Below are 27,493 nucleotides of genomic sequence, written 5' to 3' on the forward strand. Positions count from 1 at the left end.
ATTGCTGATTGTCTCAGCTCTAAGGTTTAGCTGGATTGGAAGTGCTGATGCTTCCCCCTTACCAGAAAACATTTTATAAGGTTTATCAGCCAAACCAGAGCAGGGCGACTTTTGGGGTAAATGTGTTAATTTTTTTTACCACTAAAAAACCCCCCAAATATAAATCAAGTACAGAGGATAAAGTCATGCAGATGATATTGTTCAGGGCAGACTCGGAGACGTGAGCCTGTTAGGAAACAAAGGCCAGACACTGCAGTGTGAACCAGGCTCATAGCGTAAATAATTCATCTGTTGACAGTTCCTGGAATAGACACATAGGCAGTCAAGGGCTCGTTAGAGTGATACTCTGTCCAAAATCCATTTTACTGTCAAACGCCCATCGCGTTTAGTGTAGAAAGACAGCTGTAAAATGTTTGAAGAGTCCTGCACCTTGAATTCATGTCAGCTACAATAAATTTCACTGATGAAAAGTTAGCTGAAATAAATAGCTACAGTGAGTTCCATCAGTTCTGTCTATCCTTTGTTGGAACGTTTCAGTCACGTTGCTACACAAGTCTCTTAGAGAAAAGATCTGTGTTAGCTGTATATAACACAGTTATTGGCCACTTAAATATCACACTATGTTGTGTAACATGCACCTATGAGAACACTATTTAATCACAGAATATAAAGCAGAAAAAGATGCTTGAGATAATTCAAAATTGTGTTTTTAAATAAATATGTATGTTGGAAATGTCTGAATGTTTTGGCATCTGACTGCATTTGATTTAGACAATCAAATGCAACACTTAGAATTGTAAAGCCTATAATGAGAGACGCCACAAGATAGCGATAGCATATTTTATGATTCTGCATTCTTTTCAATTACAGTGTTTTTTTTTTACATTCATTAGTACTGCATGCTGACTACAGTACAGTCAAAGTAGAACAAAGGGAACGAGATTATATTAAGGCTAATGAACTACACTTAAGATATATTTGGTTAGTTCTAGAGAAACATCTTTGTGAGGCGTAATTAAAAGGTAACCTATTTAACTGCTTTTTCTCATCAGCCAATTACATTGCAGCAACTCACACAGTTTGGCATGTAGAGGCGGTGAAGAGGACCTGCTGAAGTTCAAACTGAGCAACAGAAGAGGGTTAGGAAAGTGACTTTCAATGTGACATGGTTGTTAGTGCCAGAGGTGAGAGGACAATAGCCAGACTGCTTCAGGTAACAGTAACTCAAACAACCACTAAGGTATGCAGAAGACCAAAATTTCATTGGCTAACCAAAACTGGGCAAGATTGGAAAAACATTGCTTGTTCGGTCTTTATTTCTGTTTTGACATTCAGATGTCACAATTTGGTGTAAACAACATGAGTAACCATAGTATCAGTTGTTCAGTCTGTGGGGCATATTTCCTTGCCATGCATGGGGTCCCTTAGTACCAAGTAAGCATCATTTAAACACCTACCCGAGTATTGTCTATCTCTTTATGACCACAGTGTACCCATCTTCTGACAGCTGCTTCCAACAGGAAAATGTTGGTCTTTATGTATCCACAACAGTGGTACCTATAGGATAACTTGACTGCTCATCGAGAAACATTGTTTTAATCTGACAACACTGTTTAAATAGCACAGACTGCACGTGTTACCATTCTGCACAAGATCTCCAGATTGCAGCTTTGCCAAAGCAACAGATGAGTTGATGAAGTCTGAAAGTGACGAGTGAATGGATGCTGAGCTCCAGCTCAATCTGTACTACATCCAAAGAGAGACAGATGAGGATGAAACAGCGGATTTAACATGCTCATGTTGACAGAGATTTCATTAACCACACAGCACATGCCCTGAACCGAAAGATTAAATTATTCAGACTTCTCTAAGATAAAATCAGAACATATTGATGTGCTACCACAAACACTTTAAGTTTATTCTTTTGTGTACTGACCTTACAAAAGTGTGAAGCAAAAGTCAAGCAAATAAATAATTTTCATCCACATTTGGTCTTCTGATACTCCTAATTCTATTTTCATATCAAGGGACAAACATAATATTTACTTTCAACAAAGGAATACAGGAATAATTGAAGAATCTCTCTCTCTCTGAGAGAGACAGATAGATAATTTCGCTCTCTCTCGCTCACTATCTATAGAGAGATCTACAGATAGAGATATAAAGATATCATATGATTTAAAGAGTGATAATGACCTGTTCTATAGTTCTAACTATAAACACATCACTCACACAACTGATCAATAAAATTGTTGGTGCAACATCAAACATAGTAATAAAAGTTTCTTTATAATTAAGCAAAATCCTGAAGCTTTGAATTTTAGGGTCTGTTACTTTAAATAAGTAGATGTAAGTGGATTTATTGGTTTGTCCTTCTGCAGCATGCAGGAATCAGGAGAATGAGAGCAGATTTGAAAGTAGGTTATTCATAACAGAGCTACTGGCCAAAAGTTACGTTGTTATCCATTATCATCCCATGACATGAAAAGCATCAAAGATGGATATAACACAGGTATTCCTTGTAACAAAGAAATATACAAATGACTTTATACACAGATTAAAGTGGTGCTGCAAGGTGCTTTCTGCAATTAGGCAGAATTGGATGGTAGTCTGTAACACTTCAAGAACAGGAAGTGAGTGAAGGCAGAGGCAAGGATTAAAGGGTGGAAGCTGAAAATGGAAGAATGTTGCACCAAATTCAGGAAGGAATTGAGAAAGGTTCTGGGTAGTAATGAAGAGTTACAAAATGACTGGGAAGGTACAGCCATAGTGCTGAGAGAAACTGCCAAGAATCTGTTTGATGTATCCTCTGGACAAAGGAAAGAGGACAAGGAGACTTGGTGGTGTAATGAGGAAGTAGAGTATTCAAAGGAAGGGGTTGGGAAAGAAAAAGTGGGAGATGAAGGAAGAAGACAGTAGTACAGGGAGGCTGGACATACGGCATAGAGAGGTGGCAAAGGAAAAAGCTTATAGAGAATTGTATGTGAAGCTGGACAGTAAGAGAAGAGAAATGCTCTACATGGAATAAGTTGATGAGCCTGCCAAGACGCCATGGCAAAGAGTCGGGGTGAGGTGATGATCAATGCTGAGAAAGAGCTCTACATATGTGATGTTTGCTTTGAGAGTGCTGATGGAGAACTGCAGAGGTCAGAGGGAGTTATACGGGGTCGTTATGGATCTAGAGAAAGCATGAGAGGGACTGTGGTAACTATAAAGGAAGTCAGCAGTGGCAGCAAAGTATGTGAGGCTGGTGCAGGACGTGTATGAGGACAATAAGAAAGTGATGAGGTGTGTGGTTGGACAGGTGGGATTTTATCAGGGATTGGCTCCGAGCGCCTTTAACCCTCTGGTTTCTAACCTGGCCACTGGTGGCCACTTCACTTTTCGGTTTTCAACCATTTTTGTTCTGTTAATGCAAATGGAATGAAACTTTCCAAAGGTGTGTATTTTATTAAATTTTTTTAATTTTCAACATCAGCTCCTTAATAATGTCAATAATATTCACTATACACCACATTGTTCCTATTTTACTGAATGTGGCCACTTGTGGCCAATTGAAACCCATTATAACCACCTTTTTTGATTCCTTGTTACTGGCAGTACTATATTACTATATTTAGGTAAAATTGCTTTCATTCTAAACTCAACACATGAAAATTGTAGTTTTTAATGTTTTTCACCATATGACATCCTTGGCCCATTTTGTGCCAAGCAAGCAATTTCATGTAATATTCTTGGTTTCCACTAGGGGCGTTTGATGGGTTACCACACTCCAATGGACCAATATAATGAAACAATTTTGACATAGGTTTGGTCTTAAGGATCTGATAGTTTGTGTTTGTGCATGACATTGCAGCACAAACATGTATTTGCAAGATAGACTGGAATAAATAATGACGCATCAAACATTACATAGGCTGCAGTGAATTCCTGTGGATGCAGGATATTGAGCTTTGAGGTTCCCAGTCAAACTTAGCTTTGAAGCACATGTGAAAAGCACTTTTACTCTTGTATTTTTCATAAAAAGAGACCATACCCAAAATATTAACTCTAGAAACAAAAACAAAAACAAAAAAAACCCCAATCACAGGACATTTTGCAGAGTTCAAACCTGCAGCTGCAGCGCAAACAACAACAAACACTGTTTGTAAACGTGTCCTGGAGTTTATGCAGGTGCAGACGTTGCTACTGCTGTAAGTAAACCTAACAGCTTCCAGACCATTTATTCTGGCAATATGGCAAGAAGGTGGGAGTGTCCCCCCCCCCCCCCAGAGGGACAAAGGGACCCCCTGATGATCCTCTAATCGCCTGAGCCAAGGTGTGAAACTGGGTGTGAACTCTGGCTGATTGGGAACCACACCCAGTTCAAAGCGTATAATATCTAAATTTGAATTATATTTTGGTTTTCATGACTAGGACTGGTGCTAATTTAAAAAATCAAGTCAATGAAAGTAGAAAAATGTTTTAATATATATGAATTTTATAGTATTTTGAAAACGTAAACATGGGTGGCCATTTTTGGCCACGAACAAAATGAGAGGGTTTTTTTGTTTTTCTGTCACAGCACAAAAAACCAAAGATACATAAAACTCATTGATACTTTTAATTATTGCTATGCATCTAACCTCCATCATGGTTAGAAAATAAATCAGTTTGCATGTATTATTTAGAAAAAAAATGGGGATTTTATGCTTTTATCCCTTTATCCCTTTATCCCTTTGTAAATCATTAAAATTATGTAATTTAACTGGTATTTAAAGGGTTAAAAGTCTGGATTTGAATTAAATTTTGGTCTTGATGAACAGCGCTGATACTAATCTAAAACATCAAGTCAATGAAAGTAGAAAAATGTTTTAATATATATGAATTTTATAGTATTTTGAAAACGTAAACATGGGTGGCCATTTTTGGCCACGAACAAAATTAGAGGGATTTTTTTTTGTTTTTCTGTCACTGCACAAAAAACCAAAGATACATAAAACTCATTGATACTTTTAATTATTGCTATGCATCTAACCTCCATCATGGTTAGAAAATAAATCAGTTTGCATGTATTATTTAGAAAAAAAATGGGGATTTTATGCTTTTATCCCTTTGTAAATCATTAAAATTATGTAATTTAACTGTGATTTAAAGGGTTAAAAGTCTGGATTTGAATGAAATTTTGGTCTTGATGAACAGCGCTGATACTAATCTAAAAAAATCATGTCAAAAAAAGTGGAAATTTTTCTTAATATATATGAATTTTATAGCATTTTGTAAATGTAAACAGGGGGTGGCCATTTTTGGAAGTTTTTATGTTTTTCTGTCACTGCACAAAAAAACAAAGATGCATAAAACTCATTGATACTTTTAATTATTGTTATACATCTAACCTCCACCATGGTTAGAAAGTAAATCAGATGGCATGTTTTATTTGGAAAAAAATTGGGGTTTTGTGATTTTTTTCCATTTATGAGTTCCTAGGATTATTTGATTTAACTGGTATTTAAAGGGTTAAAATTATGAATTTGAATGAAATTTTGGTCTTGATGAACAGCACTGGTACTAATCTAAAGAATCATGTCAAAAAAAGTGGAAATTTTTCTTAATATATATGAATTTTATAGCATTTTGTAAATGTAAACAGGGGGTGGCCATTTTTGGCCACAAACAAGCTGAGAGGAAGTTTTTATGTTTTTCTGTCACTGCACAAAAAAATAAAGATGTATAAAAGTCATTGATACTGTTAATTATTGCTATGCATCTAACCTCCATCATGGTTAGAAAGTAAATCAGATGGCATGTTTTATTTGGAAAAAAATTGGGGTTTTGTGATTTTTTTCCATTTATGAGTTCCTAGGATTATTTGATTTAACTGGTATTTAAAGGGTTAAAATTATGAATTTGAATGAAATTTTGGTCTTGATGAACAGCACTGGTACTAATCTAAAGAATCATGTCAAAAAAAGTGGAAATTTTTCTTAATATATATGAATTTTATAGCATTTTGTAAATGTAAACAGGGGGTGGCCATTTTTGGCCACAAACAAGCTGAGAGGAAGTTTTTATGTTTTTCTGTCACTGCACAAAAAAACAAAGATGTATAAAAGTCATTGATACTGTTAATTATTGCTATGCATCTAACCTCCATCATGGTTAGAAAGTAAATCAGATGGCATGTTTTATTTGGAAAAAAATTGGGGTTTTGTGATTTTTTCCATTTATGAGTTCCTAGGATTATGTGATCTAACTGGTATTTAAAGGGTTAAAATTATGAATTTGAATGAAATTTTGATTTCCATGAACAGCACTGGTACTAATCTAAAAAATCATGTCAAAAAAAGTGGGAATTTTTCTTAATATATATGAATTTTATAGCATTTTGTAAACGTAAACAAGGGGTGGCCATTTTTGGCCACGAACAAGCTGAGAGGAAGTTTTTATGTTTTTGCTCTCCCTGCACAAAAATAACAATGCATTATAATCAATGTTGATGTGGATCAATTACATGCCCCAGACTCTACTATTAATAATACAAGAAATTTCAGTAGCAATGCAATTATATAAAATTGCGAGATTTGAGGTTGTCTTCCAGCTAGTGCAGTGGACAAACAAACTGGTGTTTAAAGGGTTAAAAATGTAAAAAGTAATAATAATTTTATATTTATGAAAAGAACTGAAGTTACTTAAAAGCTTTATGCAAAAAAAATGGCAAAAAAACATAAAAATAATAAAAATTACAGACCTAATCTGTAGGTGGCCACTTTTGGCCACGAACAAGCTGAAAGGGTAGTGATTTTTAACAAAGCCAGAGGGTTAAATTTGCAGAGGCTGACAGATGAGGTCAGGTAGGAGGCTCTGGGAAGTCTCTCCTGGAAGACAGTCTGAAAAGGTGGAGGTCTGCACTGAAGAGAAGAGGAATGAAAGTCAGCAGAAGCAGGACAGAACACATTTGAAGGGGTAGGTGAACATGCAAGGAGTAGAAATAGTGAAGGTAGAGGAGTTTCAACAATCAAACTAAAGCAATGTATAGGTGCACAAATGAGGTGAAGAAGAGAGTGCAGCAGGGTAGAGTGGGTGGAGATGAGTGCCAGGGGTAATTTGTGACAGGATTGCAGCAACAGTGAAAAGGAAGATTTACAAGATGCCAGTGAGATCTGCTGTGATGTATGGTTTGGAGATGATGGCACCGACAAAAACATAAAAGGAGCAGAAGACGCTCAGATTTTTACTGGGAGAAACAAGAGGAAAATGTCAATATAAATCACTTGTCAGTTTTATCTGAAAATGACATTTTGCCTCCCAGGAAGTGCGTCATGTTTACCAGTGAATCAAATCATGTGCAAATTTAAATCAGTTTTTTGGGTTTTACAAAGAAACCCAATGACAGAGTACATGGTAGTCTATATCTTACAATAAACATGATGAAATCTTTTATTCCAAAAACCTAACCTGAGCAGAAGTCTGCACTTTAACAAACGTAATTAATTGGGGATTTGCTTTGCGGATAATAAAAAACCTGCATGTATAACCTTTAAATTCACCAAAGAATGACTCAATTATATTTGAAACATCAGCTGTAATTGCTCCAGTGCGTTCCATCAACCACCACTAGCGCATCTCATATTGAGACTATTACTCTCTGTCAACTTAGACTTGCTCTGGAACAAAGAAATGAGACAAGTTTATACAAAACACAAGGGGGGGGGGGGTTCAGTACTTCATGTGCCATCCAAACTTAATATGCTTCAGGTCTTTTTGTTTATTGCCATTAAACCATTTTACAGTCACAACCTCTCTTGGCAAGAGTGACAATATATGGAAAAATGGGTTTATGATCTCCAAAAAAAGAACAATTTGCATTTTGGAAAACGAAAAATATGGATCAGAGACTTAAAACACACAGCTTTAAATCAAAGTGCTTATGACAAATAAAATACAAACACTTCATTGTATTACTAATAAAGAAAGCATGTCTCCAGTTATAATCTGAGGTAAACCAGGGTGGAGCTGCTGTTTTCATGTACTTTTGAAGTTTAAGCAAATCTTTCAAAAAGAAGAAAAATACCAAACAGAATCCAGGGAAAGTGTTGAAATAGTGAAGGAGAAGGGATGTCATCTTGAATAAGTCTCTGCAGACCAACACGATGAGAATTGTATTATTTAATGTTGTGGAGGATCGATCTAAGGTTCAGGCAGAGGAAAGCGTGTGCGTTTTTGGTTTTGTGATGCAGCTCTTCGATTTGGAGATGCAGGGAGGAAAGTTCAAACAGATGATGGTTCTTCCTAAAAGTAAAAAAGAAAATGAAAAACAAAGGGTTTGTTCACCTGCTGTGAACAAAGTCCATTACTGTGCTGTTTCAAATGTCACATTATGTCTCTAGCCTTCAATGTTGCATATCAAAAATACAAATAAGTGCTCCATGGCACAACATAAGAAGTTTTGGGACATTGTTTAGGTTGTTTGATAAGACTGCTAATATGCTAAATGCTAGCAAGCATACCCCTTAAAATCTAGTAATGTGAAAAGGTCTTGCGCCCACCCCTCATTTCTTTAAATCTTTTAAGGAAAATGGGAGCTGAAAGTGATTTAATAAAACCTGTAAATGCACATGAAAACAGGGTCTAAGAAGAAAATTTAGTGTTTACAACATTCTACCAAGCTTAAAAATCAATATTTGTTATGACCAAATGTATTATTTGACACAGCCTAAGCTTTTATAGCCAAGCTTTCTTGTAATTTCTTTCAGTAGTCTTTGGTAATAGTTCTCCAACCTTGAATGTGCTTCTTGAAGCACAATCAAAGCTCTTCTTTGGATGTTGGCTGCATTTTGTTCCATTCTCTGTCAAAAAGATCCCACAGCGCTTCAATAATGTTGCGGTCTGGGCTCTGAAGAGGCCAGTGCATAACTGACAGTGTTTGATTGTGTCACTTTCTATTGAGGTGTACTTTTAGTGCACTGGCAGTGTATCACAAGCTAAAATGCAACCCCAAACCATGACAAAGCCGTTATACCTTCCTCCCAACCTACTTCATACAGCGTCATGATGATTTGAACCAAACAATTGGAATTTTGAAATGAGAAATTTTATGAAACAGTCCATAAAACTTTTGCTACTGATCTCCAACCCAATAAATAAAAGAAAACATTCTTCTAAAACATGGTGCAGTATTAGGACTGGACTGAAAAAGAGTGAAAGAGCACCCAATATCCAGGGTAAAAACAAAAAGCTGTGATCTGAAGCTGTGCAAAGGATGAACAAAACCATGTTGAAAATGCAAAGACAAATCTTGTGTATTCCTGGAGTAAGTCGCGACAATCCACAAAATAAATGTTGCAAAACATGTTCACTTCCACTAAATCTTCTATTCAAATGCTGATTGGCTGTTAAATATTTCTATCCATGAAGTCAAACGTAAACACATGAATCCAAGCAGGCAGGTAGTTTTTAACCACGCCCAGAGAAATGCTTCCATGTTTAATATGGACATCACTGTGTCTACCTGATGTTGGAGAGCTTCTGCAGAAGGATGGAGAACTTCTCCAAAGATGGGAGGTCCAGATGAGGGTTTTTAAGGAGCAAGGAAGCTGTTTGGAAAAACTCTTCACAGCTACATGCATCCAGAAAGGAATTTAAGTAGCCTATGAGCACAACAACAAAAGCAAAGAGAACAGGATATTATCAAGGCAATCAGTTCTGATGATCTGCAACACATTTTATTCAATGTCAAAACTTCTAAAGAGATGGGAATTATCAGCTTAATTTTGCCAGCAAGAAAACTACACGAACACACTAGCAAACCGTGAATAACACAGAAAAAACAGGAACACATATGCTGGTCAGAGTGTCTCTTAGAACATTGTATTTCCATATTGTCACTTTTAACTTTGACCTCAAACCTCAACCATACACAAACTCACACAGGGAGATGAAACAAAGGACAACAACAACAGCGCACACAGATGGGAGCTGTAGATCTTTTAAATTAATAACAGCAAACGTTGACCTTAAAATGAAGACGATTTCGAGTAAACAAACATTTGTTTCTGCTAAAAGTCACATTCCTGCTCCTTGAAAAAGTAGCCGTGTGTTAAAACACACATGCAGTGAGGGAATACAATCTGAGCAACAGAGGGACCTTTTTTGGCTGGTGAAGCAGCGCCACTGGCATCAAATCACAGCGGAAGATGGATGGTGAAGAATAGCACCAGGCTTAGATAAGAAAGGATCAGACAGATAGAAAGATAATATGACAAAGATAAGAAGGGAAACATGGATTGGTCAGTCTTTTTCCAACAATATCTTGCCCTCAAAATGACTACGGATAACTATGGTAAAATGAATACTACTGGTATTCATTTTACAGCTTATAGGTACATTTGACACATTTCAAACGTAAGCATTTTAAACTGCCTTTAACTCCAGACTTTTAATGTAAGCTTAAACATGGCCCACACAGACAAACATAATCCACCAGTCAAGCAGAAGGTACAAGGCTCCAACTAATTATACGTTTCAATAAGACAATTATTTTTAATATAGTCAAATCAAATGTAGAATAAACAGTGTTATCACCAAAACTCCCCAAGGTCCTGTTATTTAAAACTATGCTGGGTTAATAGTTGAAAAGATTGAGTTACTGGTAGGGAATGTGACTACCTCTGTACAAGAAGAGGCGATTTGACCACAGATGTTTGGTACATTTGTGTTTAAATGGACCTTTTTAAAAAATATTTTTTTATTGCTAACCTTAAGGTGTAAACTTTTCCCCCTCTTCCTCAGCCCTTTTCCATCTCCCCTCATTACTGCTTGTAAAACAGAATAATTAGCAAGTCTCGCAAGGCTTACAATCCCCTTGAAACACACAAATATCTGCACACACATACAAACACACAGACCTCAGTCCCCAGTCGCCTCTGGCATATGGTCCTGCTGTTTATTAGTATGCAGCAGTTTAAATGATACGGCTCATAACCCCGCTGAACTCACCCTTCCATGAAAACACACTGCAGCTGGTATCTTAACCTTGTCCACCTCCATGTACTCTTCTGTCTTCCAATAAGTAAGACAGAAAGTGGTAGGGGTCCAAGGTTTTATGACCACGATTTCCAGATCTATTGCCTGACCACTAGTTATGATTGATCTAAGTTCAGAAAAAACAAAACAAAAAAAACAACGTAATTTTTCACATGTGGTTTTTATGTGGGGAATATATGGAGTGATACACCAGGAGGGCTGTTTTAACTCAAAGAAAATTGTGATATTCAAAGCAGTCTATAAATCAAGGCTAGGCAAAGTAATCACAGCAGCTTTGTCAATCAAAACCAGTTTTTAGGCAATATGAATAATACAGTTTTAAAATTGGCTCATAAACTGGATAAAACTTGAACCATCCATTTAAAAAGTTGTTTTCAAAGAAGTCAGCAGAATCCAAATAAAAGTAGAATGCAATATGTTTTAAAAAATGAACTCTACATTTTATTGGAAATAGTGAAAATATAAATATGCTTATTTTAAATTGAATTAAAATAACCTTTTTAGAAAAGTCAGGAGAGGGACTTCTTTACCAATGTGTTGCATCACTTCTTTTTGTTTAAAGCCTTTGGGAACAGAAAAGACCAACCACTACCATCTCGAAACATGTTTTATACACAAGCTTCCTGTGTTGTTTCCTCCAACTGTAATGCATGAAAACTTTTAATAAACTCATCCTATAATAGTAATAGGAAAAAGCACTTTCTATATGAAAAACAGTTGTGGTCAGAGGTTTATATACACTCATCTTGGACATGAATTTCATGGTAATTTGAGTCTTTTAACCCCTACTAGCATTTCGTTAGTTGTCCATCAGGACCCCTGACCACTCTTTTTGGACTTTTTGGACATTTAATTGGGTCAGTTTACTGGGACGGACTCTGCTTTAAAGCATAATCCATAAATTTTCAACACGGTTGACATTGGAGCTTTCCAGCAGCTGAAAATGTGCATGCTTTATCCATTCCAAAACCAATTTTGATGTGTGTTTGCGATCATTGTCATGTTGGAATACCGAGACATGTCCAGTTTTAAATGTGTAGCTGCTGAGTTCAGAAGAAGTTGAAGAATTCGGATGTAGCCCTTATGATTTCATCCACTTCCTAAAATGTACCAGTACCACTGACCACACAACAGCCACAGAGCATGATACTACCACCACCATGCCTGACAGCTGGTACAGTGCTTTTTGAAAGCCTGACATTTACTGAAGTCTTTAGTGCCTTCTTTGTTGGCCGACACCCTCTCAAGTCCAATGTTAAAACCAACTTTACTGTGGACAGTGGCACTGGTGATCCAACAGTTTCCAATTCCTTCCAAGCTTGAGCCTTGGTTGTTCCTGAGCCTCATCTAAGGGTAAAAATTTAGGTGTTTTCTCCAAGACCTTGGCAAAGCTGGCAAATTGGTAAAGCTGGTAAAGAGAAACTACCAGTTATAGTCCATCATGATCACTTATGAGATGTTAAAAGGCCTTAAAAGATTGAGCCAGTATATATACACTTTTGACTCTGTGTGGATTAGAGAGAAGGAAAAAAAAGACTTGTATTATTGCTTTTTAAGCACTCAATCTTTGCTAAATAATTAACTGTTTACCATTATTATGGGATGTCCATACAGGAAGTCATTCTTTCACTGGGCATTGGTTTGTAGCTAATTACTGGTCCTGGGCATTCCAAGGTCCAGTTGCCTAGGTAACTCTCTAATGTCTTTACCACCCTGTAACCAGTGTTGCCAACTTAGCGACTTTGTCGCTATATTTAGCGAGTTTTCAGACCCCCTAGCGACTTTTTTTCTAAAAACAGTTGCTAAAAAAAAGACGTGAAAGCGCATATCGCTTTTACTCTCAACAAGCAGCGGGTGCTGTAACGCAGTCAGTTCTTCTTTTACTCTTATGCTGTTTTGTGGATCACAAGGTTTAAAACTACTTATAAACACACACACACAAAGTAACTCCACCAGAGTGCCTATTTCGGGTCACTTTTGCCGGTCCAAGCCCGGGTAAAGGAGCAGGGTTGGAATTGTGACATTAAAAAAAACAATAATTGCTAAAATAAATTTAATTTGTAGTTCTAAATAAATTCTAAATGCATTTAGGACGTTTTTTACTCACTTTATGTCTCTTCCACGATGTTATTTCTCTCTCCAACAACATAGATTACAATTACATTAGCATGACCAATTATGCAAATTAGGTGATGACGTCATTTAGCGACTTCTAGCGACTTTTAGGACAGCCAATAGCGATTTTCCTTACTGAGGAGTTGGCAACACTGCCTGTAACATTTCAATCAACAGTAGCCCTCACTATGATTAGTAGTTACTTTAAAGTTTCACCTTGAAGTTCAGAAAAGTTTAACTCAGAACATGCTCACTTTGTATTTGTTTGTGGTTATTTTGCTTGTCATTGCTTGGAGTTGGTGAATGCCAGTGACAGTCTATGGTTTCATGTTGCTGTCCCTTGCTTCCTTTGTGAATGTTCTTTTAAAATATAATTGCTGATACCTTTAAAGAAACTAGTCTGGATTAAGAAAAACCAAAACACCCCAAACAAATCAAGGACCACCTCAAACAGCATTAAACTGTCAGATAACAGAGCATCAATATCAAATTCCCACTTTTTAATTATTTCCTAGGGTGAGGGATACCAATGACTGAATGGTAAATGGACTGGTTCTCATACAGCACTTTTTAACTCTGAGTGCTTTATATAAACTTGCCTCATTCATCCATTTATACAAGCACTTTATTTCTATGCTTTTTCTACCCAAGTGCTTTCTATCTAACATTCACACATATTCATACTCTGATGGATGCATCAGAGAGCAACTTGGGGTTACTACCATGCCCAAAAACATTTGGCATGCAAAACGTCTTGCTACTCAATGCAAATGCAAAACTACTACTACTGCTACTCAGCAGGCACATGTATCAACATTCATAAACTGATCAGCATTGACCCTTTTAGGTTAAATGTACCAGAAGGATGCTGCAGAAGTTGCAGAAACTGTGAGTCACCACATTATATTCACTAAAAAAATAGGAAAAAAAAATTACAATGGAAGCCAAAGCCTTTTACTGTAAGCCTGTCTTTGCTCTGAGCTGCATTGAGGAGAGGAAAAAAATAAATAAAAAAATAAAAATCACGCCATAACCATTCATTTAAAAGTGTTTACCACAAAACAAGCCTACTTACAGGACTCCTCACTGAGTTTCATCAGAATGTCTATAGGCATGTTGAGCCCTGTGCAACTCCCCTGAAGCACTGAAAGCAGCCTCTGCACTCCTCCATAGTGGATGAACAGCCCTCGACTCTCCTCATTCATCAGTTCTCTATAGAGACTTTCAAGTGCCTGGGACAGCACATCAGCTGCAAATGAAAAGAGTAAAGTAGAAACAGTCAAAAACACTCCAGGTGTCTAGATGAAAATGACACATTTCTTTCAGTTGAAATTATAGTCTTAAAATATGTAAAAATAATATGTTGTTTTGGGGGCTTTTTTTATATTTAAAGTAGCAGTTTTTGTTATTTTAATTATTTTTTCCCCAATAATTTTAAAAATAATAATAACAATTATATTTAATGGTATTACTAACAATTTGCTAGATGTTACATACATACATGTTTTTTTCCAAATACATGTTTATCATGTTAAAAGGATAACAGTGGAAGATCTCATCGAATTTTGTTTGAAGGTTTCCACGTGTTCATTTCAAGCTCAGAGACATCTCGGTAGCCTAGCCCTCACCATTTTCATTGTTTTCTGTTCTTGCTGAGAATTTTACATACATAAAAACAGCTTGTACAAACTGTAAAGTTAATTAAAAGAAAACAAAACAACATGCAAATGTTTATAAGTCTTGGGATATTGTATTGAGCCTCATACTAAGGGGTCCAGTGAACAGCTACGAAATGCAAGTTCATTTCTTGTCAGTCAGTTGTTCAATTTCTTTTGAACATCTAAACATGAAAGACTGTGTGTAAGAATGGCTGTATTTCCCAGACAATTAATGCAAAATTTACTGAATCCCTTGAATTAAAGCTGAAAATCTGCACTTCAATCACATCTTTGCTGTTATAAAATCCATTGTTATACAAAAACATAAAAATTCTGTATTTGTCCAAATAATTTTGGTTCTAACTGTATGATTACTTATTTGAGGTTAGATTACTCACTGAGGCAGAGACCTTTCTTAGTGTATCCCTTTGCATTAGATGCATTACACATGGAAAGTACTCATTCACCAGCTGTTTCCTATCTTCTCCCACTTAACTCACAACTCTCCACTGTACTTTGGATGTAATGGCTACAGTCCTCTGACAAAGTTATTTTCAGATTTCCAAAAGCTTCATATTTTACCTGACATATGATAAAAGGCCAAGCTTTGTTAGTTTAAGTGCCTGAGTTTGGTTTATATAAAAATGAGCAATTAGCAAAGGAGAAGAAATATCTCTTTATTACAGTCAATTTGGCTCCTCAACAATCCACAAGGAGAAAAAAACTAAATCTGGTAGGTAGATTGACAGAAAACAGTCTGCACTGACGTGCTGAGGGAGCCCTCGAGCAGACGGAAGGTCATTTTAGAAAAGAGTTTCATAAAATATGTCAGGATTTGTCAGGTTTGTGGGCTGAACTCAGAGAGCCAACCAAGATTTATAGTGTGGAAGGGCAAAGAGCTCCTTGCCTCTTTAAAATATTTGCACGTAACGGAAGAGGGCCAAGAACCTAAAGCAATGCTAGCAGCTCTGTGATCTGAGGATTTTCCTTATCAAACCCAGCCGAGAGTTTAGATCCAAAACAATCCCTATCACTCACTGTCAATATATAAACTGTGGATGGAAGAATAACATGTTAGTGTAACATGATGCCAGTATCCTAACGTTTAGCAAGAAATGTTTACCATCCTACTGTCTTAGTTAAGCTTTGTTTAGGAACAAACAGAAATCGTGTAAACCCATCCAGCAGTTTAATATTTAAGTCTGTACTCAGACACCAAACCCTGACCCAGGTTCAACTTTACAGAGCCAGGCATATCTTCTAATTATCTCAGAAAAGGCAGTAGTTACTTATATTTTTTTCTCTTTCTTATTTTACTGGTTGCGAAAATTGTCACACTTATTTTTCTGAGCTCTGATGGGATGAGACGCTAACCGTGTCTGCACTCGGAACTGAGCTGTTAGTGATGCATATGTAGTAGAAGTATAACTTGACAGAAAAAAAGCTTTTAAACCTCATTTAGGACCAAAAATGTCATTCATTTCCTTGGAAAATTAAATGTGACCACTGATTCTATATATGCAGATTTTATATCCTAGTGACCAGTCAGTTAAAGTTACCGCTCTCCATTCATCTTTGTTTTAAAATAACATTCAAAATAACTGTCCAGCAGCATTAATGACATAGCTGCTGAGTGCTGACACTTGCTTCTAAAAGGAAACTTCAGGGCTGGCTACCTCTAAATGGCAATGGATAACAACTGGTGTGCCTAACAATGCTTTAGACTGCAGTACTGCTTTACAATACAACACAATTTTTGCAATGGAACTCAACTCAAAGACAATATTATATGTTGTTAAGGTAATTGATGATAATAAATATCATGTCTTTGGTACTTCTAATCATGACAGTGAATGCCAAACATGTCCATTATTTAATCTCTGCATTTATTTTAAAGTATGGTCCCATGCTTTAAATCAGAGCATAGCATCAAGTCAGTTATACTTCCAGAATATTGATCTGGTCATTTAAGTAGCAGAGCGGGGTTGTTAATCAGTCTCACCTGCTTCGGTGTTAATGGCATTAACAGCAGATGCACTAGAGCAGGGGTGGGCAATTCCAGGCCCCGAGGGCCGGTGTCCTGCAGGTTTTAGATCTCACCTTGGGTCAACATACCTGAATCACATGATTAGTTCATTACCAGGCCTCTGGAGAACTTCAGGACATGTTGAGGAGCTAATTTAGCCATTTAAATCAGCTGTGTTGGTTCAAGGACATCTAAAACCTGCAGGGACACCAGCCCTCGAGGCCTGGAATTGCCCACCCCTGCACTAGAGACACAATAATTGGGCAACCCGCAAAAGTAATGATTTTACAGGTGGAGGCCTCTGCCTTTTTTCCCCAACCATCTTTTTAATGTATTTTCTCATTAGTTTTGCATTTGGCTAGGGTTAGTCTCACTATTGGTAGCATGATGAAGTTGCACAGATAGTACAACTCCTTCTAGGATGGCACATCAATATGTCCTATTGCCAGAAGACTCACTGTTGCTTCCAGCACAGTCTCAAGAGCATGGAGGAGACTCCAGGAGAAAGGCAGTTACTCTACGAGAGCTACACAGGGCTGCAAAAGATACTTAACTCATCCGCAAGAATGGTATCTGCTCCTCTGAGGAAGGAGGGACATGATGAGCACTGCCAGAGCCCTACAAAATTACCTCCAGCAGGCCACTGGTGTGAATATTTTTGACCAAACAATCAGAAACAGACTTCATGAGAGTAGCCTGAGGGCCCGACTTTCTGTATTGGGTCCTGTGCTCACTGCACATTGAGATCTGGTGTGCTTTCAAAATGTTCTTTTAATTTTTGAGGAGTATATATATACACGTGTTTTCATTAATACCTTGTGTGATGGTGCTGAAGATAACGAGGACAGAAAGGATCCGTGTGTGAGGACAAGGGCTTCGGTAAAGGGGCCAACTTCCAGCTGCTTCAGAGCATTTCATAGGGTGATCTGAATCTTCTGCAGGCTTTGACACTTCCTCTCCTATCCATTGCAGAGTAGCAGATGGTGCTACATGCTGGGCAAAATATACAGAAACACACACTCAGATGCTCTGGCCATTGCACAATATTAGCAACTGTGCCTGCAATCATTCACTTTTGTTATATAACTGTCAAAACAAAAATTACATGCCTACAACGATCTTCATCAAATGCTAGTGTATAAAATACAAGGTCAGCCTGACAGGGAGCCAGCAGGCTTCTTCTGCAACTTTTCCATAACTGATGGATCTAATAAATCAGCACAGTAAACTACAGCTACTATCCAAGATTTATGTATTTTGAAAGCTGAAGAGCTGGTGGTCTTTCCCTTTCCCCAAGGTCTCCACTGGTTCACCAAGAACCCTCATCTTAAAGTCATCTCTGTTTCTCCATCTATGTGTTTTGGTTCAAAGCCATTTGGTATTCATCATATAAAGGGAACATGTTATTTAGCAATAAGGAAACAAGTGGTTTAACGGGCCCAAGCTCCCTGTAGCAGGACTAGTGACAAGGACCTAAGGCTGAAAGATTGGACACGGTAGAAAGTAAGTGGATAAGGACAGTTGGTGTAGGCTGAACCCAAGCTCATAGCTGGGACTGAGGCCAGATGACTGGCAGCTGGTAAGGACTTCATACGAGCATGAAAATTGCAGTCCAAGTCTGCAAATGGGATTGGGCTACAGTTTAATAATGTCTCACATTCAGATAGCAATTGCTGATGTACAATGTTTGTTATCTAGGACTCTTGAGGGGCTTGTGGCCAGATAAGGAGAAGGACACACACCCTTATCAGAGCCACAAAAACGGCGACAGCCTGCTCAAATGTCTAGACTCTGTCTGACACACATACAGGCAGGGGACTTCAGAAAACCAAGCATCTCATGTAAACACAAGATGAAACTCGACAGGACTACCAAACAAGAAAGCCTTCCTTAGTGTGAAGGGAGATGTAGCGATAAAGTGGATATCCCCCGCTTGAAGTCAATATGTACCTCTGATGTGTGGGGAGGGAAAAACTGTGTCAACTTTAGAGCCAGCCTCATGTTTTGAAATGGGGTCCAGCAGCTTTCTGCTAGCAGAATAATACTCAGCTTTATAAAGGCTGATGAAATATGAATGAGCCAGGCCACAGAATTACCTGCATCTTGTTATAGATTGTAATCTCACCCTGCTGTGTTCTTACTTTCTAAAAGCAAAGCTTATCTAGTAACAGGAATAACACTGCTGCTGAAAAGTGTCCAGAAGCAATGTTTTAGGAATAAAGTGGCTGTTACTTGGATTAATGTCCTTTCAGGCAGCTATGTGGGAGATTTAGTTTTTAAACAGTGGCAGATCATATAAATAAGATGCAGCCCATTTTGTCTTTCTTGCAGAAAAACAAACCATCCCCCCTGAAGGTCACCGTCTTGGCATCATTTTTTCATCGTTGTTTGCTCACAGTGAACACACGCTTAAAATTTTCATGAAAAAGAGTAGTGACTGTGTTAGTCTTTGTTTATAATAATCTCAGCCAGAGCTTAAATAGTCAGAGCGTAACATTTCTTTCAACAACCCAACAAGAACATTTCCTAATAAATATCATGCATGGCCAAAGGTTTAATTATTATTATTTTTAGCTGAATTCCGGTAAAAATGTCATGCTCCACATGTCCATAATATAATACAGTAAGTTCCTTGGTGCATCTAAAAATTACCTGCTCTAAAAACACAGCTTGCTCACAGAAATAATATTATCTTTACCTGCCTGCTGTTGTCCAAGTGTCTCAAAGCAGAGTAAATGAGGCGAAGCAGGTTGAGGAGGAGCTTAGGTTCTGACAAAGGAGTGTGATGAAGCTGATCTGCTAATAACGGCAGCACCTAAGAAGCCCAAGATAAGTTATGTCTAATCAAACTCTGTCCGTGTCTCATCATCTCTTGCTTTTTTGTTGTTGTGACACCAACTGTGTGTGTTGGAATAGAGCCGGGATGAAATGCAAAGATCAGAGCAAAGCTGCATTGAGCACACCACCTTGAGGCATCTTTCGCTGAGCAGAACCTCTGAACACCGGCCTACACCTTCCACTTTGTTTTCTGTTACATCAAGCACCCACTCCAGCAGAAAGGCTATGAACTTCAGTGGAGAGGGAGTTACGCTGCCCTGAAGGAAGAAGGGTGAAAAATAAGTTGCAGTTGCTGTGTTTATTAGACCTCTCCCAGCTCAAATATACTGCAAAGAAAAAGTGTTAAAAAAGAAAATAAAGCAATAAAAGTTTGACAAAACCAGCTTTCTCAGCAGGAATATAACTGTATCCAACTCCGTATATCTATCTTCATCAATAGCAGTGATGATAACTTAACATAATCACAAACTATGATTTATCATGTCAGTTGGAAGTATGTGTGTGGTTTGTGGAGAAGGGCTGTTGTACCATTTCCTTTCCGGGTATGTGTAAAGAGCAGTGTTAGTGTTTGTCTAACCACACTAAACCATGTGCAGCGTTTTTCACTAAACACATTAACGATAAATTAAGTAACATGGCTGTAATTAGAGGAAATCTGTAAATCCTGCTGATTGGTAGTACATTTAACTGTTAAACAAACAACCCCCCCAATCCCACTCCCACACACAGAGACGCGCACACACACAGAGACGCGCTCTGAGTAGATGAAGTACCTTGTTGTTGGGTTTTCCAGAAGCTGTTGCTTTCTCCTTGTTGCATGGTTTAAAACACTCGGTACTCTTAGTACTCCCTTTGTTGCAGCTTCTTGTTGCTAAATTGTGCTCATATTTCCTCTTAAAATAATAAAAAAAAGGCAAAAAAAGTAAATGTCAATATCTGTTTTGTCTATTTACTAAAGATAACAGATATCAGAATGGCCTCCTTTATTCAGCTCTCATTATTAGATGCTGAAAACTGATTGTGAGACTACACATCACAACTTGAAGGCTTTTCATATAAAACATGAAGGAATGGCCTTTTCTGCACTGATATATTTGTTGTTACCTGAAGATTTTCAAGCCGAGCCTGCACCCTCTTGGATTGGCTGTCCAGCCTCTTATTTCGTTCACTGGTCTCATTCAACTGTTGATTTGAAAAAAGAAAAAAAGACAATGACTGTCAGTGCGCTGTTGCAATATAAATTCCCCAAAAGCACTTAGATCAACAAAACAAGTGTAGACAAAGCAATCCTAATACACTGTCGTATTAGTGAACTTCCAGATATCTTATGTTGTAGCGCCCTCCTCTGGATCAACAAGCTACTGGCTTGGTAAGAAAACTTTAACTTCATTTTTGGGAAGATTTGAATGGGAATTTTGAAGATGCCATCATCTTCATTTTGAATATGACGTTCAAAAGTTGGAAATAATCATGCTTATGAAATGTTCAGACCTAGATTAGAAATGTTACGAACGCAACCAATTCCAACCTGCTTCTTCATGTTATCATTGAGCTCCTTGATTGTCTCAAAATTGCTTTTAAGCCTCTTGTTTTCTTTGCTTTTCTCTTGAAGAAGGTCCTGCAGTCGGCTCAGTTCATGCTGGTGTTTCTGGTGAGATGAACACATAACTACATTCACACAAAATGAAGATAGCAGTGACACCTTATGGAATAATCCATGGCCTGTAAGTGCATGGATGGTTATATAGAAGGTGGAAGGAAAGGGAACTATGTGTGGTGAAGAACACGTCCCTTCTTTTTAATGTAATATGATGTTTTATTCGTGTCAAACCTCCTCTATAGTCACAATGCGACTGTGGACCATCTCTTTCATCCCAGCCAGCTTCAGCAAAGCCTCTTCTTGCCGTTTTAGCCTCCTTTCTCTCTCATGCAGTTCTCTCTCCCGCTGCTGCTGATTTTGTCGCTCTGCCTGTGAACACACAAATGCATGCTGAGTCTACAGCTTCAGCACAACAAAAACCAAAATACCTAACATGCCATGTTTGTAAGGTTTCTTCATTTTAATTGATTGAGCAATTCTGGACATAGAGCTTTATTTATTCTATTATGAGAGGAAGAAATACTAATGTGCAAACCTTTAGCTGTTTGTGTATGGTCATCATTTCATGGTAAATCTTGACTAGTGCAAAGGAAGATGAGTCACATGAGTTGGGAAACTGGAAATCCCACTGCAGCTCTCTGTCACTCTCAGTTTCCTGGGACCCAGAGCTACCATCCAGATAGGAAGGCAAGGTCACATCTGGACAAGAGTATCAACTTATTAAAAGAAAACTTTAAATCAACTTAGGATGTAATTTCAGCTTCTGATTGAAGCAAAAAACATTTTCCTTGGCAACAAAGTGGACTACTAGCTGTGAAACACACATACCTGTTTCTGTAAACAGCACCTGAGACTCCTGAAGTGGGACTACTGTGGAGTCTGCACTCAGGTCCTTATTACTGCTATGCAAACTACAACTGTGCCAAATCAAACCAAACACAACCACATATAGGTTTTGCTCAAAGAAGTCATCATAAACATGCAAACACTTCCATGGTGTTACTGATCACTTACTGCTCAGGATGATTGGCGACTGCTTTGAACAGTTCAAGCAAAGCTCTGTTGTAGCATTTCAACTCTTTGGACCCACCAGTCAAAACAAGTCTTTGTGCAAAGTCTAAAAAAATAATTATTAAAAATAATAATTATAGTCATTCAATAATTTCTTTCATTTGTGTAGCACTGTCCGTACATGTGATGTGGCAAGTGCAATATGTGGTCTAACTTTAGAAATGTGTCCAAAATGGAAAAACTAGCTCTCAGTGAGATTTTATATCAGCAATTGGCAATTTGTTTTCTCAAGGGCCCACATGAGAAACCGGGATTGTTGTAGGCGGCCGCACTAACAAGTTGAACCCAATTCTGCTAAATATGAATTTTAGCTCTTTATAAGCTTTCCCATGAATGCCTCCACAGCATTGCCAGTTTCACATGTGACCCTTGGGAAAATTAACCGCCCACTCCTGTTTTAGAGCTTCAGTAATTTGCTTAGACCAGTTCAATGTTTTTCAAAACACCAAATATTTAGCAATGGGACAATTGCGCTTGAAATTTCTTTTAAAGAAAGCTGGGCTACCAGCTGCAGTAGCTCTAAATACTTTGTTTCACTTAAAAAACAAACAAACAAGAAAACAAAAACAACAATGTAATTTCCCCAAGACTCTCTGAACTTTTGCATTTTGTTATGTACAAAACATTGCAACCCACTGTGTCAACAGTAGCATTTGGGACTTGCTTTTAAGCTTTTCACCATTTTTAAAATAGAAAAAAAAGCTATAATTCAATAATATCTTGTTAACCAGTGAAGACAAATGTGGTGTGACGTGCAATATTTAATAAATATATAATGCTTAAAGATCTGTTGGAACCCAAAAGGGCATGTGACACCCAGACTACACTTACCATCACTGGTTCCTGTGGTAGTTCTCTTTGGAGGTAGAACCTTAAAGAAGAAACAAGTTTTAGAAAATAGGTGCAAAAAGACAAAATGTCACATAACTATTTGTCAAATAACGTGGCGACTACTCTTACACGAAGCCTACATACACAGCTGGTAAACCAGAAATACAGAGGCTCGGTGTTCAACTAGCTACACGTTAACCTAGTCTGTTTCTTATGAAGTTAGACACAGGGATGGGAGACCAGATATTAATGATTTAAACGCGTAGGTTAACGTTCATTTAACCAGTAGTAACTATGTGAACAAACTTGGTAAACGTCGGTCGGAGAACAAACAGAAGAATGGACAGGCAACTTTTGCACAGGTTAGCGTTTCCAAGATACTGCACCACAAAACTTCACTGTGTACTTCAAATTGTCAAACCTGCTTCGTCCTCTCCAAATATTGCTGCCCAGGCTTTTTCACTGTATTATTCAAGTCGGCATCCTTGAAATGTTGGTTCATAGCTACTATTACTGTGATTAGAATCCACTGAATCTTCCTCCTCTTCACTTTTATCCCACGAGTACACGTAAAATAAAAAATAAAACCACTTCCGGTTAAAACTTTCGAATTAAAACCTCTTCATATCGTGGATAAAGGTACTTTTTCTGAGCTCGTATTCTGTAGAGTCGTAACATATTCGACATTACTAGTGGCATGTTGGAAAACTTCCTTAACCAACCGTGTTCGCTAACTTTAAAGCACCATCCAAAATTTGGCGGATGATTAATCACGTGATGCATTTTCTTCAACGCCACCAGCGCTGTTTAGTGGGGGACAATGGCGCCAGCTAGTGGCTTTTAAATGCAATCCATATGTGTGAACGAGAGCCATAGCTGCAAGGAGCAGAGGCAGTGAAGGTGGATGAGTTTAAATACCTGGGGTCATCCAAGCAGGTGAAGGAGAGAGTGCAGGCAGGGAGGAGTGGAGAGGACAAAAGGAAGACCTGAGAGGAGTTGCATGGATGTAGTGCTGAGGACATGCAGAGGGTTGGTGTAACAGAGGGGCATGCTAGGAATAGGGTAAAATGGAGGCAAATAATCCTCTGTGGTGATCTCTAAAGGGACCAGTCGAGAGAAGAAGAATATTTCTCAAAGAAAAGAGTTATTGCTCCAAATAAAAAGAGAGAAGTACAGGACTATAAGTCACATCAGGTGCGGAGGATGAATGCATGATCAGCATAGTCATCAGTGACTCTAATTTCTCCAGCAGTGTGTAGTCATTTGATCCACCCTTTCTGTGTTCACTAGTTTTAGGCTAATGCAAACAGTAAAGCACATTTTTTTCAGTAGCCTTTTAAAAGAAAAATCAACAAAGCTTATCAAAAAAGTTGTTTTTATTCAGCAATTTTATGAATATAGTGTAATCGTGTATAAGTCAATCCTCTAAAGCCCTTCAAAAATCAAGTACATTTGACATAACTCCTCTCTTATTACTTGCCTTTAAATCGCACTATTTGGTTTAAAAAGCTCAATTTTATACAGTATACGTTTCATCTAGATTCAGTTTTGGATTGCCTGAGGTGAGATCTCTGCGACTGATGGATGAAAAATCTTACCGACTCAGTTACAGTGTAGTTACACCAATCAGCCACTAAGTGTCAGTGCTTCATCAAAGACAATAGACGCCATCAATCTTTAAGCTTGTCAAATCAGTGCACTCAAACGTCCTACTTTCACTTACAGTTCACTTACAGTTTTTCACCGGCTATCACAACATAAATATCTGTCTTTTATATTATTGCTATCAGTGATAGCTTTGTTGCATGCATTCCCTAAAATCCTGAAGGGTCACTGAAAGCAGACACTGTGCAATACAAAACTTTACATTTCTAAACAAACAAAAAAATTGCATAATCTTTTCTTTTCTATCTGACTGCATGAGCTTTAAAAAATAAAAAAGATCCATCATCAGCAAATATGATGACTGAATAACAAATATCAATTGAATTCTGTGGGTTTTTAATTGCAATTTTGTAATAAAGGTGTGAGAATTAAAAAAAATGCACAGTGCATCACTATGAAGTCAATAAAAGTGCAGAGGTTAAAAAATAAAGATAAAAGAAGAATCATTATTGTGTATTTCCACAGATTAACCTTCCTGCAGCCCTTTAAGTACCCCTGTGACTCACAGTTTAGATTTTAGCCATTAGGCAGTGCCAAGTTTGCTTTAGACTTGAATAGTCTAAAATAGCCTTTAAGATTAATGTCCCCTCTCTCTGTTTGGCTAATTAGCAGCCTTCACCATTAATACACATTCTCTTGATTCAGTCACTTTGTCCCTGCAGGCTTTTGCTTGATGCTGTGAGAAATTAGCCAGCACGCATAATAACACAAATCTTCATTAGAGCTTTTTCCTTTGTCCACTTTGTATGGAAATGACTCTTCCCGTTATATTAATTGATCATAGACGTTCTTCATTCAGCGGTATTCTATCCATTTAGGCCAAAAAGAGACTGTATAAGGCAGTCAGTAGTGCATGTAAATTTGTGAGTAGTTTTTGTTTGTGAAAGCTAAAGCATAGTTTGGAGAAAAGTACTCAGTACTATAGTAATGTCCACTTTTGATTCATTTACATTCACTAAACAGTTTTTTTTTCCTATTTATGGATATTCTAACATGAACAGCTCTCATGGAAACAAGCAGTTTGTACACAAATTTTATCAAGAGCAGTCATGAAATCCTGGGGACCCACTCAAGATACGGTAATTGGGTTTCATTTTCACTAAACAGTGGGGCACTCATATAAAGAACAATTCTGCTCTTTATTATAGCAGAGTGTATGAACTCTCCAAGCCCATGTTTTAGCATGCAGCTCTATTTATTATTGGGAGGGAATATTTCTCTCTTTAGTGGGTGAGTGTAATGAGTGTGTGAGTGTGTGTGTGAGGCAGTAACAGATATAGCGCAGACAGTAAGAAAAGATGTGGCCAACATAAACACGTGTCACCCCATGGGACACAACTAGACAAAAGCAATCAGCTCTAATCATTGAATTACCAACATATTGCCGTGTTGTATTGCACAACCAATTATCTCCCGTCTCATGATACAAGGCAACGCACATAGACACCCAAGTACTCTCACACTCAATTAAAGTGGCGATGGCAGTGCTCTGCTGTGAAAATGATTGCTTTTCAATTGGCATGACTCGTTGAGTCCACAGAGCAGCATTATGTATGCTAATGCAAGCTGTAAAAATGGATTTGCAGTTCAGGGGGTGGACTCAGAGCAATTAGAGAGCCCCAGACAAGACACTGCTACCCAGGGCAAGCAAGCAATTTTATGAGCTCTTCCATATTAAAAAATATTTTTTTTTGAAACATTTATAGGGACACGTCTGTAAAAATGTGAAGGCCAGTAGATACTGTAGCAGTAGACTGATGCATAAAAGTAGCCTTTTCTTGAGAGAAGCATGACTTCTTCAGTCTCCTAGATAATTATCCAAGCCTAAGTTAGGGGTCAGTGAGGAGTAATAACATATACATATGCTCTGGTCAGCGTGTTTTCAGTCATCTCCCAGCTCTCACATTAATTGGACTTGGAGTAAGCATTTAACATGCACATGACCGAAAGATATGGCTCTTCAACTTTGAGCAGCAGCTCATTCTTAACTTGGAAAGAGCGATCCATTGTTCTCTATAAGAACATGTTCAACTCCAATGCACCCTGAAGGTCACATGTCAAATAAAGCCAGTGGAAGAAACCCAAAAAGCAGAGAGGAAACTCTAATGTTCTCAAACTGGAGGCTTGTCAGGCAGGAATGGTCGGCATGTATCATAAACCCAAAGCACTAAACACAAAACTCCCTAAGGAATGTGGTTGTAAGAATTCTCCATTTCCACAGAGCAGTCAAACCCACCCCTCGGTGGTGACCAGTTGGCCATTGGGCTCTTCTTTTTCACCCCAGCGTCCAAGCTTACACTCCACTTGAACTTTATGGCTATCTTTGCAGCTTCCGGCCTCACAGCGTTCCCACTGTGCCCAACAGGTAAAGGCCCAGCCACCGGAAAATTGACAGTAAGTGTCTCTTTCTCTCTCACTACAAGTTGGGGCCACTGTCTTTCTAAATTGGTCATAGAGACAGATCACCAAAAGAGGCTATCTTATCTTACCAATGTTGGGGTTTTTTGTGACTAAGTTTGAAATATTCCCACCCTTGCAGATTGAAGATCAGTCCCCAAATTTGAAAATGTTAATCTACATAAAAAAGGAATCAAAAGATCACTTAAAACTGCAGCGAGCTATCTAAGACAAAAAGAGTTCAATACTTCTAAAGTATGACACTGAAAT

General features: G+C 37.9%; 1 protein-coding gene across 1 annotated transcript; it reads right to left on the reverse strand.

Moving 5' to 3' along the window:
- Positions 1 to 7,849: 7,849 nt before the first annotated feature.
- On the reverse strand, positions 7,850 to 23,936 carry ccdc138 (coiled-coil domain containing 138). Its single transcript, XM_085136377.1, has 15 exons — positions 23,583 to 23,936; positions 23,162 to 23,201; positions 22,274 to 22,376; positions 22,088 to 22,176; positions 21,795 to 21,958; positions 21,491 to 21,628; positions 21,188 to 21,307; positions 20,764 to 20,841; positions 20,433 to 20,552; positions 19,788 to 19,916; positions 19,520 to 19,636; positions 17,637 to 17,814; positions 14,213 to 14,386; positions 9,488 to 9,626; positions 7,850 to 8,268 (listed from the first exon to the last, which is right to left on the reverse strand). Exons 1-15 carry the CDS (start codon positions 23,661 to 23,663, stop codon positions 8,142 to 8,144), a joined length of 1,797 nt encoding a protein of 598 aa, XP_084992503.1. The 5' UTR covers positions 23,664 to 23,936; the 3' UTR covers positions 7,850 to 8,141.
- Positions 23,937 to 27,493: the final 3,557 nt, after the last annotated feature.

The sequence above is a fragment of the Neolamprologus multifasciatus genome, chromosome 16, assembly GCF_963576455.1.
Source record: "Neolamprologus multifasciatus chromosome 16, fNeoMul1.2, whole genome shotgun sequence".
NCBI lineage: Eukaryota > Metazoa > Chordata > Actinopteri > Cichliformes > Cichlidae > Neolamprologus > Neolamprologus multifasciatus.